This window comes from Ranitomeya imitator, chromosome 5 (genome assembly GCF_032444005.1).
Source record: "Ranitomeya imitator isolate aRanImi1 chromosome 5, aRanImi1.pri, whole genome shotgun sequence".
Taxonomy (NCBI): Eukaryota; Metazoa; Chordata; class Amphibia; order Anura; family Dendrobatidae; genus Ranitomeya; species Ranitomeya imitator.
Genome location: NC_091286.1, coordinates 11,405,573 through 11,418,209, shown reverse-complemented (window position 1 = coordinate 11,418,209; position 12,637 = coordinate 11,405,573). Strand labels below are relative to the sequence as shown.

General features: G+C 50.0%; 1 protein-coding gene across 2 annotated transcripts in view; it reads left to right on the top strand.

Annotated features, from left to right (window-relative positions):
• The window catches only part of BTBD9 (BTB domain containing 9), a 170,261-nt gene extending 161,194 nt beyond the window's left edge, over positions 1-9,067 (top strand). For both annotated transcript variants that reach the window (XM_069768302.1, XM_069768300.1), the window contains 2 exons: positions 4,655-4,733; positions 6,085-9,067. In XM_069768302.1, the coding sequence (XP_069624403.1) occupies positions 4,655-4,733; positions 6,085-6,255 (250 nt within the window). In that variant the 3' untranslated portion in view covers positions 6,256-9,067. The remainder of the gene's footprint in view (positions 1-4,654; positions 4,734-6,084) is intronic.
• The last annotated feature ends 3,570 nt before the right edge of the window (positions 9,068-12,637 follow it).

Below are 12,637 nucleotides of genomic sequence, written 5' to 3'. Positions count from 1 at the left end.
GTGGGATTTTAGTGTTCCCTTTATTTGTTTGAGCAGTGTATTATCGGGGAGCTGGACGTTGTTCGCTGCCGGTCACAGTGTGACAGTATTATATTATCGGGGAGCTGGACGTTGTTCACTGCCGGTCACAGTGTGGCAGTATTATATTATCAGGGAGCTGGACGCCATTCGCTGGCGTTCACAGTGTGACAGTATTATATTATCGGGGAGCTGGACGTTGTTCACTGCTGGTCACAGTGTGGCAGTATTATATTATCGGGGAGCTGGACGTTGTTCGCTGCCGGTCACAGTGTGGCAGCATTATATTATCGGGGAGCTGGACGTTGTACACTGCCGGTCACAGTGTGGCAGTATTATATTATCGGGGAGCTGGACGCCGTTCGCTGGCAGTCACAGTGTGGCAGTATTATATTATCGGGGAGCTGGACGTTGTTCACTGCCGGTCACAGTGTGGCAGTATTATATTATCGGGGAGCTGGATGTAGTTCGCTGCTGGTCACAGTGTGGCAGTATTATATTATCGGGGAGCTGGACGTTGTTCACTGCCGGTCACAGTGTGGCAGTATTATATTATCGGAGAGCTGGACGCCATTCGCTGGCGGTCACAGTGTGACAGTATTATATTATCGGGGAGCTGGACGTTGTTCACTGCCGGTCACAGTGTGGCAGTATTATATTATCGGGGAGCTGGACGTTGTTCGCTGCCGGTCACAGTATGGCAGTATTATATTATCGGGGAGCTCGATGTAGTTCGCTGCCGGTCACAGTGTGGCAGTATTATATTATCGGGGAGCTGGATGTTGTTCGCTGCCGGTCACAGTGTGGCAGTATTATATTATCGGGGAGCTGGATGTAGTTCGCTGCCGGTCACAGTGTGGCAGTATTATATTATCGGGGAGCTGGACGTTGTTCACTGCCGGTCACAGTGTGGCAGTATTATATTATCGGGGAGCTGGACGCCATTCGCTGGTGGTCACAGTGTGACAGTATTATATTATCGGGGAGCTGGACGTTGTTCGCTGCCGGTCACAGTGTGGCAGTATTATATTATCGGGGAGCTGGATGTAGTTCGCTGCCGGTCACAGTGTGGCAGTATTATATTATCGGGGAGCTGGATGTTGTTTGCTGCCGGTCACAGTGTGGCAGTATTATATTATCTGGGAGCTGGATGTTGTTCACTGCCGGTCACAGTGTGGCAGTATTATAATATCGGGGAGCTGGATGTTGTTCGCTGCCGGTCACAGTGTGGCAGTATTATATTATCTGGGAGCTGGATGTTGTTCGCTGCCGGTCACAGTGTGGCAGTATTATATTATCGGGGAGCTGGATGTAGTTCGCTGCCGGTCACAGTGTGGCAGTATTATAATATCGGCGGAGCTGGATGTTGTTCGCTGCCGGTCACAGTGTGGCAGTATTATATTATCGGGGAGCTGGATGTTGTTCGCTGCCGGTCACAGTGTGACAGTATTATAATATCGGGGAGCTGGATGTTGTTCGCTGCCGGTCATAATGTGGCAGTATTATAATATCGGTGGAGCTGGATGTTGTTCGCTGCCGGTCATAATGTGGCAGTATTATAATATCGGTGGAGCTGGATGTTGTTCGCTGCCGTTCATAATGTGGCAGTATTATAATATCGGTGGAGCTGGATGTTGTTCGCTGCCGGTCATAATGTGGCAGTATTATAATATCGGTGGAGCTGGATGTTGTTCGCTGCTGGTCACAGTGTGGCAGTATTATAATATCGGGTGTCACGATTCCCCTGACCGCTGTCACCAATGGGTCAGGATTCACACCGTGACCGTCACCCCTACGTCACAGATTGAGGTGACTTTAGGCCAACAGACGGCTATCACATGTGCAGGGGGGCTTATCTTAGTTATCCCTCCACTCCACGATATGATGAGAAAACACACACAAGGCTATTGACCTCTTAGTTTACAGCAGGGGCTTATTCTAGGTATCCCACTGCTTTCAATATACCACAAACTGCAGGGATTTATGTATATCCCGCTTACAGTTCCGCTTAACACTTGCAGCTCTCTGGCGCCCCCCTTACTCTCAGGTCAGATTAGGTACTGCACCTAGGGTAATTAGTCGCCAGAAAGGCTGCCTGCTGTGTACTGGCTATTGGGCACGCTGCAGCGACGCGATAAACTACTCCCACTCAGGCAGGAACAATAATTAGCAACGCCGCAGTCGCTTCAGCATAACCCAAAAGTCTGCACGGTATCACTGCCACCAGCTTCGATTAAACGGGTCCGAAGCTAACCCAACACAGTAGCGTAATTCTCTTCCAGAGACAGGGTGCGTTTAGAGCATGGAGAATGAACTAACATATAATATTATATCCCATAAAAAATTAGGCAGTGCTTTATCAAAAATATTTTATAAAGATGTTATAAATGAGACAATTGCAAATATGTACAAGGGTAATTATAACATAAAGGGAATAAATGAGAAAAAGCAACACTCACATGTTCAAAGCATGACAGGCAACCAGGCTAGGGCAGTTTTCCATTCCTTCCCAACTCATGGGATGTACTCAGCTCTTCCAGGAAAATAGGACAAGAAAGAAAGCTGGGGATGTGTGCAGACAGTCATAGCTTGAGCCAGAAAGGGGTTGGATCACCTCATCCCTCCTACCTCTTCAGTTTACTGATTTTACCCTAACCTATATCTAATTTCTATAATTCTGCTACGAAACATCTCATAGTCCTAACAAATCCATCATTCATCTCGGATTAACGTGAGCATTCTAATGAGATCAAATATGTCCTATCTTGGATACATATTTACAGAGAAAACCCTACTTCTTTACCAGACGGAGTTAGAAGCCCGTGTTTTGGGGAATGGGTAGGTACACCGAGTGAGAATAAGAATATATATTTTCGTATGTCTAGCTTAAATCGTTTGCCTAATATCTAACAAAAACTAAACAAAGAATCTCTCATGGATCCTCAAAGTTTCTACTTCACTTATAGCTGAACAAGAGCTTACACAGGAAATGCCGGTCGTAAATACTTTTGGCTCTCCTAACCCCCACACTCTCTGAGAAGGAAAGCCAGGAATTTGCAGTATCACTCCAAGAAGGGGGGCTTAGCCCACGCAGGCTAGCAAGAGAACTACTTATGATATTTCATACCATATCGTGACATCGGGGAGCTGGATGTTGTTCGCTGCTGGTCATAATGTGGCAGTATTATATTATCGGTGGAGCTGGATGTTGTTCACTGCCGGTCACAGTGTGGCAGTATTATAATATCGGCGGAGCTGGATGTTGTTCGCTGCCGGTCACAGTGTGGCAGTATTATATTATCGGGGAGCTGGATGTTGTTCGCGGTCACAGTGTGGCAGTATTATATTATCGGGGAGCTGGATGTTGTTCGCTGCCGGTCACAGTGTGGCAGTATTATATTATCGAGAAGCTGGACGTTGTTCGATGCCGGTCATAGTGTGGCAGTATTATATTATCGGGGAGCTGGATGTTGTTTTTCGATGCCGGTCATAGTGTGGCAGTATTATATTATCGGGGAGCTGGATGTTGTTTGCTGCCGGTCACAGTGTGGCAGTATTAAAATATCGGGGAGCTGGATGTTGTTCGCTGCCGGTCATAATGTGGCAGTATTATATTATCGGGGAGCTGGACGTTGTTCGCTGCCGGTCACAGTGTTGCAGTATTATATTATCGGGGAGCTGGATGCAGTTTGCTGCTGGTCACAGTGTGGCAGTATTATAATATCGGGGAGCTGGATGTTGTTCGCTGCTGGTCACATTGTGGCAGTATTATAATATCGGGGAGCTGGATGTAGTTCGCTGCCGGTGACAGTGTGGCAGTATTATATTATCGGGGAGCTGGACGTTGTTCGATGCCGGTCATAGTGTGGCAGTATTATATTATCGGCGAGCTGGATGTAGTTCGCTGCCGGTGACAGTGTGGCAGTATTATATTATCGGGGAGCTGGACGTTGTTCGATGCCGGTCATAGTGTGGCAGTATTATAATATCGGGGAGCTGGATGTTGTTTGCTGCCGGTCACAGTGTGGCAGTATTATATTATCGGGGAGCTGGATGTAGTTTGCTGCTGGTCACAGTGTGGCAGTATTATAATATCGGGGAGCTGGACGTTGTTCGCTGCCGGTCACAGTGTGGCAGTATTATATTATCGGGGAGCTGGATGTAGTTTGCTGCTGGTCACAGTGTGGCAGTATTATATTATCTGGGAGCTGGACGTTGTACACTGCCGGTGACAGTGTGGCAGTATTATATTATCGAGGAGCTGGATGTTGTTCACTGCCGGTCACAGTGTTACATCAGCTCTGTGTATATCTGGATGATTTGTTTCATCCTCCAGTCACTTCTAAAGTGGCAGACGTCTCTAATGATCTGCGATCTCTCATCAGGTCCGGCCTGTGGTTCTTTGCACTATGGGGAGTAATTCGTCATACTGTGTTGAGCACTGATCCTGCGCAGGGCAGCTGTGAGAGAGCAGAATTGCGAGTGCTGCATCGGAGGAGAATTCATTTGTTGTGTAATAATGGAATCAATGGTGCTACATAAATAAATAATAATGTTTGATCTCTACATTGGATGTAGCTGCCCTGTATAAACTGTAGAGCAGCATTAACCCCTTGCCTGCCGCTTTCTGTTTCAGGTCATGGCAGACCATCACATTTGACCGACAGCCGACTTGCTTCATCAGGATCGTAGGGACCCACAACACGGCAAACGAGGTGAGAGTTTCAGAACCCATCGTAGCCCCTCATGGGCAGAATAAGGTCCATTGTATATAGTTAGACTCAGAGCTGTTCTCATAGCTTGCCTGCTTCTCCAGTCACCTCCAGAGCTGTTCTCATAGCTTGCCTGCTTCTCCAGTCACCTCCAGAGCTGCGTACACAACGTTTCTTGCCTTGCAGTAACTAAGCTCCTGTGCTCCTGCATTTTATTAGGCAGGTTGCAGGTTCTGTGTGTGTCTCGTGTACACCGCGCCGGGAGTGAAAACTGCAACTCCCCGAATTGAGGACAGACGCTGCACCAGCAGGTGGACACTGGAATTACTCTGCAGCTCTAGATGTGACTGGAGTAGAACAGGAGAAGGGCACAAACGTTGCTGCGTGGTGTGCAGGACGCGCTGTGGCTCTTATCTGTGGCAGCCATGGTGTGTGTCCGCTCTCTACGGACGCCCGTGCCGCTGGCACCACTGGTTACAGGTTTCTCGCCTTCCTGAGGTGCCTCCGGCGCGGCGGTCACAGCGCACTGCCCCTGATGTCGGAGAACGGCGAGTCCCTTACACCACCAGCCGTGTGATTATTCTCCAAGCGGCCGGGAGATTGCAGTCATTATGGCGGACAGTCTGTATGATAATATCCAGATGTGCGACGCCGAGTAATTACCATTCCCGCTGCAGACGATGGTCCCGCATTTAAAGGGACGGTAACGTGAATGCATCAAACACTCATTAATGTCTCGTTTTGATGATTTTCCTTATGTTTCTGCTTTTATTAAAGCTCTGGCAAAACACATTTTCAGATCATTATCACTCATGAGATCCACAGCCGATCCTCTGCTGCGCGGGATCCTCTGCTGCGTGGCCTCCCCTGCTGCGGCCTCCCCTGCTGCGGCCTCCCCTGCTGCTGGATCCATTGCACCGTTTCGCACTTTTCATGTAACATTTCATGGGTTTCTCTCTTGTCGGAGCGCTGTGAACGTGTCCGTGGGCCCCTGACGGTCTTCCTTCATTATAGCAGCACACAGACTCGCTGACTTAGAGGGGGGGGGAGGATAAAACCTTTTATCCCTTGTCTATTAAAGGGGCAGTCCTGTATTGTAGAAATGTACGATGTCCTTTATTCAAGATGGCCGCAGTGGACGGCATCAAGCAAAGTTGCAAAAAAGGTGGATGTGATCATGCAGTGGCGCGGTCAGGACGGCCATAGTTTGGGGGAGACTGGAGTGACGGTGGACCGCTGCCTCCACAACGCAGTCTTGGATGGTGACAGCCTCTGGGCTCGTCCTAGCAGTGGTTATGTTGGTTGTCACTTGACTTCCGGCCATTTAACTCCTCTTTTTTGCTTCTGTTTCCAGGTTTTTCACTGCGTTCATTTCGAGTGTCCGGCGCCGACCATCAGCCACAAGGAGGAGCCGGGTGCGGAGGGCTCCTCGAGCGAGCAGGCGCTGTCGATAACGCTGCGGGCATCCAGCACCAACTCTCTGCACACGGGGGCCGATCTGAGCGGCCGCAGCCAAGCCCCCTGAGCCCACGGCGGCCGGACATATGGCGGCGTCACGTTTGTAACCTCGTCGTAGCCCTCAATCTATTCCCGAGGACACTGCCGACTTCCGTTGAATCTAAATGGCTCCCGAGAGAGAAAATTGCTGTTCAATCTTCATCAAGACCCTTGTTAGCGCCCGTCCCCCCATCGCGCTGTGTCCATAGGAACGTCAGTCCGTAATTGAGCAGATCTCAGCGCTGCCACCACAGCGGACCGCCGCTAATTGAGAGCTGTATTAGCTTCTGGCCTCGTGAAGTCGGATTTGCCTCTATATTGATTTTTTTATTTATTATTTTCCCCCGGTGTGACACATAAGTCGTCAGACTCTCCGGAGCGGGTCCTCTCGCCCCCACGCCCGCCAGTTATCGCACAGATTGTTTTACCAGCCACGAGCACCGCCGTGTACAGAAGCCTCCGAACACAAACCACCTGCCGCGAGGACGGAGATAAAAATAGCGGCTCAACGCCGGAGCACAAACCTGTGTTCGAGCACTTACTGCAAGCGGCAGAGGAGGTAAAGCTATAGACATGGAGGCACAGGTCCGACACTGGCGCTCTGCTGCTGTGTGTGCTGCCATGACCGCCGGCCCGGGCCTCAGATCGGAGGAAGTAAAGCTGCAGCAGACATGGAGGCACAAGTCCGACACTGGCGCTCTGCTGCTGTGTGTGCCGCCATGACCACCGGCCCGGGCCTCAGATCAGAGGAAATAAAGCTACAGCCGACATGGAGGCACAGATCCGACACTGGCGCTCCGCTGCTGTGTGTGCTGCCATGGCCGCCATCCCAGGCCTCAGATCGGAGGAGGTAAAGCTGCTGCAGACATGGAGGCACAGGTCCGACACTGGCGCTCTGCTGCTGTGTGTGCTGCCATGACCGCCGGCCCAGGCCTCAGATCGGAGGAGATCAAGCTGCAGCAGACATGGAGGCACAGGTCCGACACTGGCGCTCCGCTGCTGTGTGTGCTGCCATGGCCGCCATCCCAGGCCTCAGATCGGAGGAGGTAAAGCTGCTGCAGACATGGAGGCACAGGTCCGACACTGGCGCTCTGCTGCTGTGTGTGCCGCCATGGCCGCCATCCCAGGCCTCAGATCGGAGGAGGTAAAGCTGCAGACATGGAGGCACAGGTCCGACACTGGCGCTTTGCTGCTGTGTGTGCCACCATGACCGCCGGCCCAGGCCTCAGATCGGTGATAAAGCTGCAGCAGACATGGAGGCACTAGTCCGACACTGGCGCTCCGCTGCTGTGTGTGCTGCCATGACCGCCGGCCTGGGCCTCAGATCGGAGGAGATAAAGCTGCTGCAGACATGGAGGCACAGGTCCGACACTGGCGCTCTGCTGCTGTGTGTGCCACCATGACCGCCGGCCCAGGCCTCAGATCGGAGATAAAGCTGCAGCAGACATGGAGGCACTAGTCCGACACTGGCGCTCTGCTGCTGTGTGTGCTGCCATGGCCGCCATCCCAGGCCTCAGATCGGAGGAGGTAAAGCTGCTGCAGACATGGAGGCACAGGTCCGACACTGGCGCTCTGCTGCTGTGTGTGCCGCCATGGCCGCCATCCCAGGCCTCAGATCGGAGGAGGTAAAGCTGCAGCAGACATGGAGGCACAGGTCCGACACTGGCGCTCTGCTGCTGTGTGTGCCGCCATGACCGCCGTCCCGGGCCTCAGATCGGAGGAGATAAAGCTGCTGCAGACATGGAGGCACAGGTCCGACACTGGCACTCTGCTACTGTGGGTGCCACCATGACTGCCGTCCCGGGACACAGATCGGAGGAGGTAAAGCTGCAGCAGACATGGAGGCACAGGTCCGACACTGGCGCTCTGCTGCTGTGTGTGCCGCCATGACCGCCGGCCCGGGCCTCAGATCGGAGGAGATAAAGCTGCTGCAGACATGGAGGCACAGGTCCGACACTGGCACTCTGCTACTGTGGGTGCCACCATGACTGCCGTCCCGGGACACAGATCGGAGGGCCATGGCAGCATAATGGACACTGTTTATTGCACTAAACCTTACAATGCTGCACAGCAGAGCTGGAGCGGCGCAAGACTGCATTTTCTTAATGCTCCGGTGCACTACAACGTAAAGAACCCGCTAACAGATGGAGTCACATGGTAAACGGTTACAAGTTCTGCCCTATCACAGACGTCTGTATCTGGGACAGCTGAGGGCCCTTACATAGGTGATCATCCCACTTTCCCAGACTCCTGAGCGTCACCACCTGTCTCTAATCCTATGAGATGTCTATTGATTTGAGCGGGGGCAATGTAATGAGCAGACACATCCTGACACCTTCCCCTGACAACCAGCAGGGACATGATATTTATGAACCAGTTAGCTCAGGATGAGCAGATCTGCAGCAGAACATGGCAGGCCTGGAATACTCGTCATGAACCCGGGAGATCAGGCTGAGCAATGCACCATGTTCCTCCAGAATAGAGGCGCCCAGCACTGCAAAGAATGAGGGCATCACTGTGCCCATGAACCTCAGGATAAAAACACTTACAGGAGAATGGGGCAGTGCAAATATATGTAGGAAAGGACAGAATGAGCCGGGCAATCTATTCATGAACCTGGAGGTCCAGGATGAGCAGAGAATAAGTACAAGCAGCTGTTCTGTAACAAACGGTTCACCCACAGGGGCCCTGGGCATCTGTTAGGGGCCCGGGTTGGGCCCTCCTTGTATATAATTGGCTTTGTATAGCAGATGTTTTCCTTTGTGTTACATTGCGGTTGTATATGATGTAAGTTATATTGTGTACCTGGTGTTACATTATAAAGAAGACTTTATACGTTGCGTCTCTTGGTCCTCGTGGGCGTGGTCTGGGGGACATGAGGGGCGGCTGCCTAAAATCCTGGAGAACTTGGCCCGGAGCCGCCCGCCCACGAGGAGTCCGTGTTCTCAGCAGTGGGAGAAGACCACTAATGGCGGCAGTTACTTACTCGTGGATTGCTTCGTCTGTTACGTCCTTCCCACTTCTGTCTTCCTCACATGATCTTTTTCCCTCTTTCATTTCTCTGCATCTTCCTCACATGTGTTTCCCTTTCTTCCATCTTCTTCGTTCCTCTTTTCCTCTTTTTCAGTCCTCCGCTTCGGCCTTTGTCCTTCCTCTCTTGAGCTTTCCTTTTTTTTCTCTTTTTCTCATTCCTCCTTTCCATTTCTCTTGCTTCTTCCTTGCATGTCTTTCCCTTTCTTTCCATCCTCCTCCTTTCCTCTTTTTTAGTCCTCCGCTTCGGCCTTTGTCCTTCCTCTCTTGAGCTTTCCCTTTTTCCTCTTTTTTTCATTCCTCCTTTCCATTTCTCTTGCTTCTTCCTTGCATGTCTTTCCCTTTCTTCCATCTTCTTTGTTCCCCCTTTTTTTTTTTTCAGTCCTCCGCTTCGGCCTTTGTCCTTCCTCTCTTGAGCTTTCCCTTTTTCCTCATTCCTCCTTTCCATTTCTCTTGCTTCTTCCTCCCATGTCTTTCCCCTTCTTTCCATCCTCCTCCTTTCCTCTTTTTCAGTCCTCCGTTTCGTCCTTCTTCCTCTATTTTGTCCTTTCTCACTTGCTCTTTCCACTTTTTCCCCTCTTCTTCGTTCTTCCTCTCCATTCCTCTTCTTCTTCCTTACACGTCTTTACTCTTTCTCCCACGCTCTCTCCATTTCCTTGCCCTCTTCCCTCCATTTTCTGCTCTTGTCCTAGTTCTGTCATCCTCTTCAGGAATCAGGGGGCCCAGGATGAACATCTCCGGGATGGTGCGTAGCTGCAGATTATCCACAGTTTAGATTCTCATCCCCCTCTGATATATATCACTCCTAAGCAAGCGATTGCTCCCATGACCTCTTTACAGTTACGGTGCCCCCCAGCCTTATCCACAGCCGCTGTTCTGGCAGTCGGGGGCGAGCCCCTCTGTCCTCTCGTGGGAATGAAGTGCCCCCCACCCAGGTCCTTTGGGGGTACGTCACACCTCCGTTTAACCAACATCATGGCAAGTGTCCCCCCATGCAAGTACAGCCTCATACCGTCAGGTCCGGACCGGCTCCCGCTCACTGGCCCCAGGTACCACCGATAAGAAGAGACCCTTCATCTTGGTAGTCACGGCTGCGGCGGCTGCACGGGGGGTGTTGGGGGTGTGATTGACAGCTGAGGTTCCACCACCTCCTGTGCCCTGTGTGATTACTGCAGCAGGATGATGATTGAGAGCCGCCATTCACTTTCCTGCTGCAATCAATTGTCCTGACAACGAGCCTGGCCCCGATCACCGCTCGTCAGCCCAGCCATCAATTATCACCCAGGAGTGAGCTGTGCCCTCCACAACCTTCCCCACAGAGTCCTGTCCTTCTACAGTATACAGCGTCTAATGGCATTCATACCTCATCCCATGTCTTGTATATGGCATCTTACAGGACTCATACAACATCATACATGTGTCATACCTCATCCCATGTCTTGTATCAGGCAGTATATGGCGTCTTACAGGACTCATACATCATACATGTGTCATACCTCATCCCATGTCTTGTATCAGGCAGTATATGGCGTCTTACAGGACTCATACAACATCATACATGTGTCATACCTCATCCCATGTCTTGTATCAGGCAGTATATGGCGTCTTACAGGACTCATACAACATCATACATGTCATACCTCATCCCATGTCTTGTATCAGGCAGTATATGGCGTCTTACAGGGCTCATACATCATCATACATGTGTCATACCTCATCCCATGTCTTGTATCAGGCAGTATATGGCATCTTACAGGACTCATACAACATCATACATGTGTCATACCTCATCCCATGTCTTGTATCAGGCAGTATATGGCATCTTACAGGACTCATACAACATCATACATGTGTCATACCTCATCCCATGTCTTGTATATGGCGTCTTACAGGACTCATACATCATACATGTGTCATACCTCATCCCATGTCTTGTATCAGGCAGTATATGGCGTCTTACAGGACTCATACATGATTATACATGTGTCATACCTCATCCCATGTCTTGTATCAGGCAGTATATGGCGTCTTACAGGACTCACATGATTATACATGCGTCATACCTTATCCCATGTCTTGTATCAGGCAGTATATGGCGTCTTACAGGACTCATACATGATTATACATGTGTCATACCTCATCCCATGTCTTGTATCAGGCAGTATATGGCATCTTACAGGACTCATACAACATCATACATGTGTCATACCTCATCCCATGTTTACACAGTAAAATATCGATATTTGCAGATGATACAAAACTATGTAAAGCAGTTAATACAAGAGAAGATAGTATTCTGCTACAGATGGATCTGGATAAGTTGGAAACTTGGGCTGAAAGGTGGCAGATGAGGTTTAACAATGATAAATGTAAGGTTATACACATGGGAAGAGGGAATCAATATCACCATTACACACTGAACGGGAAACCACTGGGTAAATCTGACAGGGAGAAGGACTTGGGGATCCTAGTTAATGATAAACTTACCTGGAGCAGCCAGTGCCAGGCAGCAGCTGCCAAGGCAAACAGGATCATGGGGTGCATTAAAAGAGGTCTGGATACACATGATGAGAGCATTATACTGCCTCTGTACAAATCCCTAGTTAGACCGCACATGGAGTACTGTGTCCAGTTTTGGGCACCGGTGCTCAGGAAGGATATAATGGAACTAGAGAGAGTACAAAGGAGGGCAACAAAATTAATAAAGGGGATGGGAGAACTACAATACCCAGATAGATTAGCGAAATTAGGATTATTTAGTCTAGAAAAAAGACGACTGAGGGGCGATCTAATAACCATGTATAAGTATATAAGGGGACAATACAAATATCTCGCTGAGGATCTGTTTATACCAAGGAAGGTGACGGGCACAAGGGGGCATTCTTTGCGTCTGGAGGAGAGAAGGTTTTTCCACCAACATAGAAGAGGATTCTTTACTGTTAGGGCAGTGAGAATCTGGAATTGCTTGCCTGAGGAGGTGGTGATGGCGAACTCAGTCGAGGGGTTCAAGAGAGGCCTGGATGTCTTCCTGGAGCAGAACAATATTGTATCATACAATTATTAGGTTCTGTAGAAGGACGTAGATCTGGGTATTTATTATGATGGAATATAGGCTGAACTGGATGGACAAATGTCTTTTTTCGGCCTTACTAACTATGTTACTATGTTACTATGTTATGTCTTGTATATGGCGTCTTACAGGACTCATACATCATACATGTGTCATACCTCATCCCATGTCTTGTATCAGGCAGTATATGGCATCTTACAGGACTCATACATCATACATGTGTCATATCTCATCCCATGTCTTGTATCAGGCAGTATATGGCGTCTTACAGGGCTCATACATCATCATACATGTGTCATACCTCATCCCA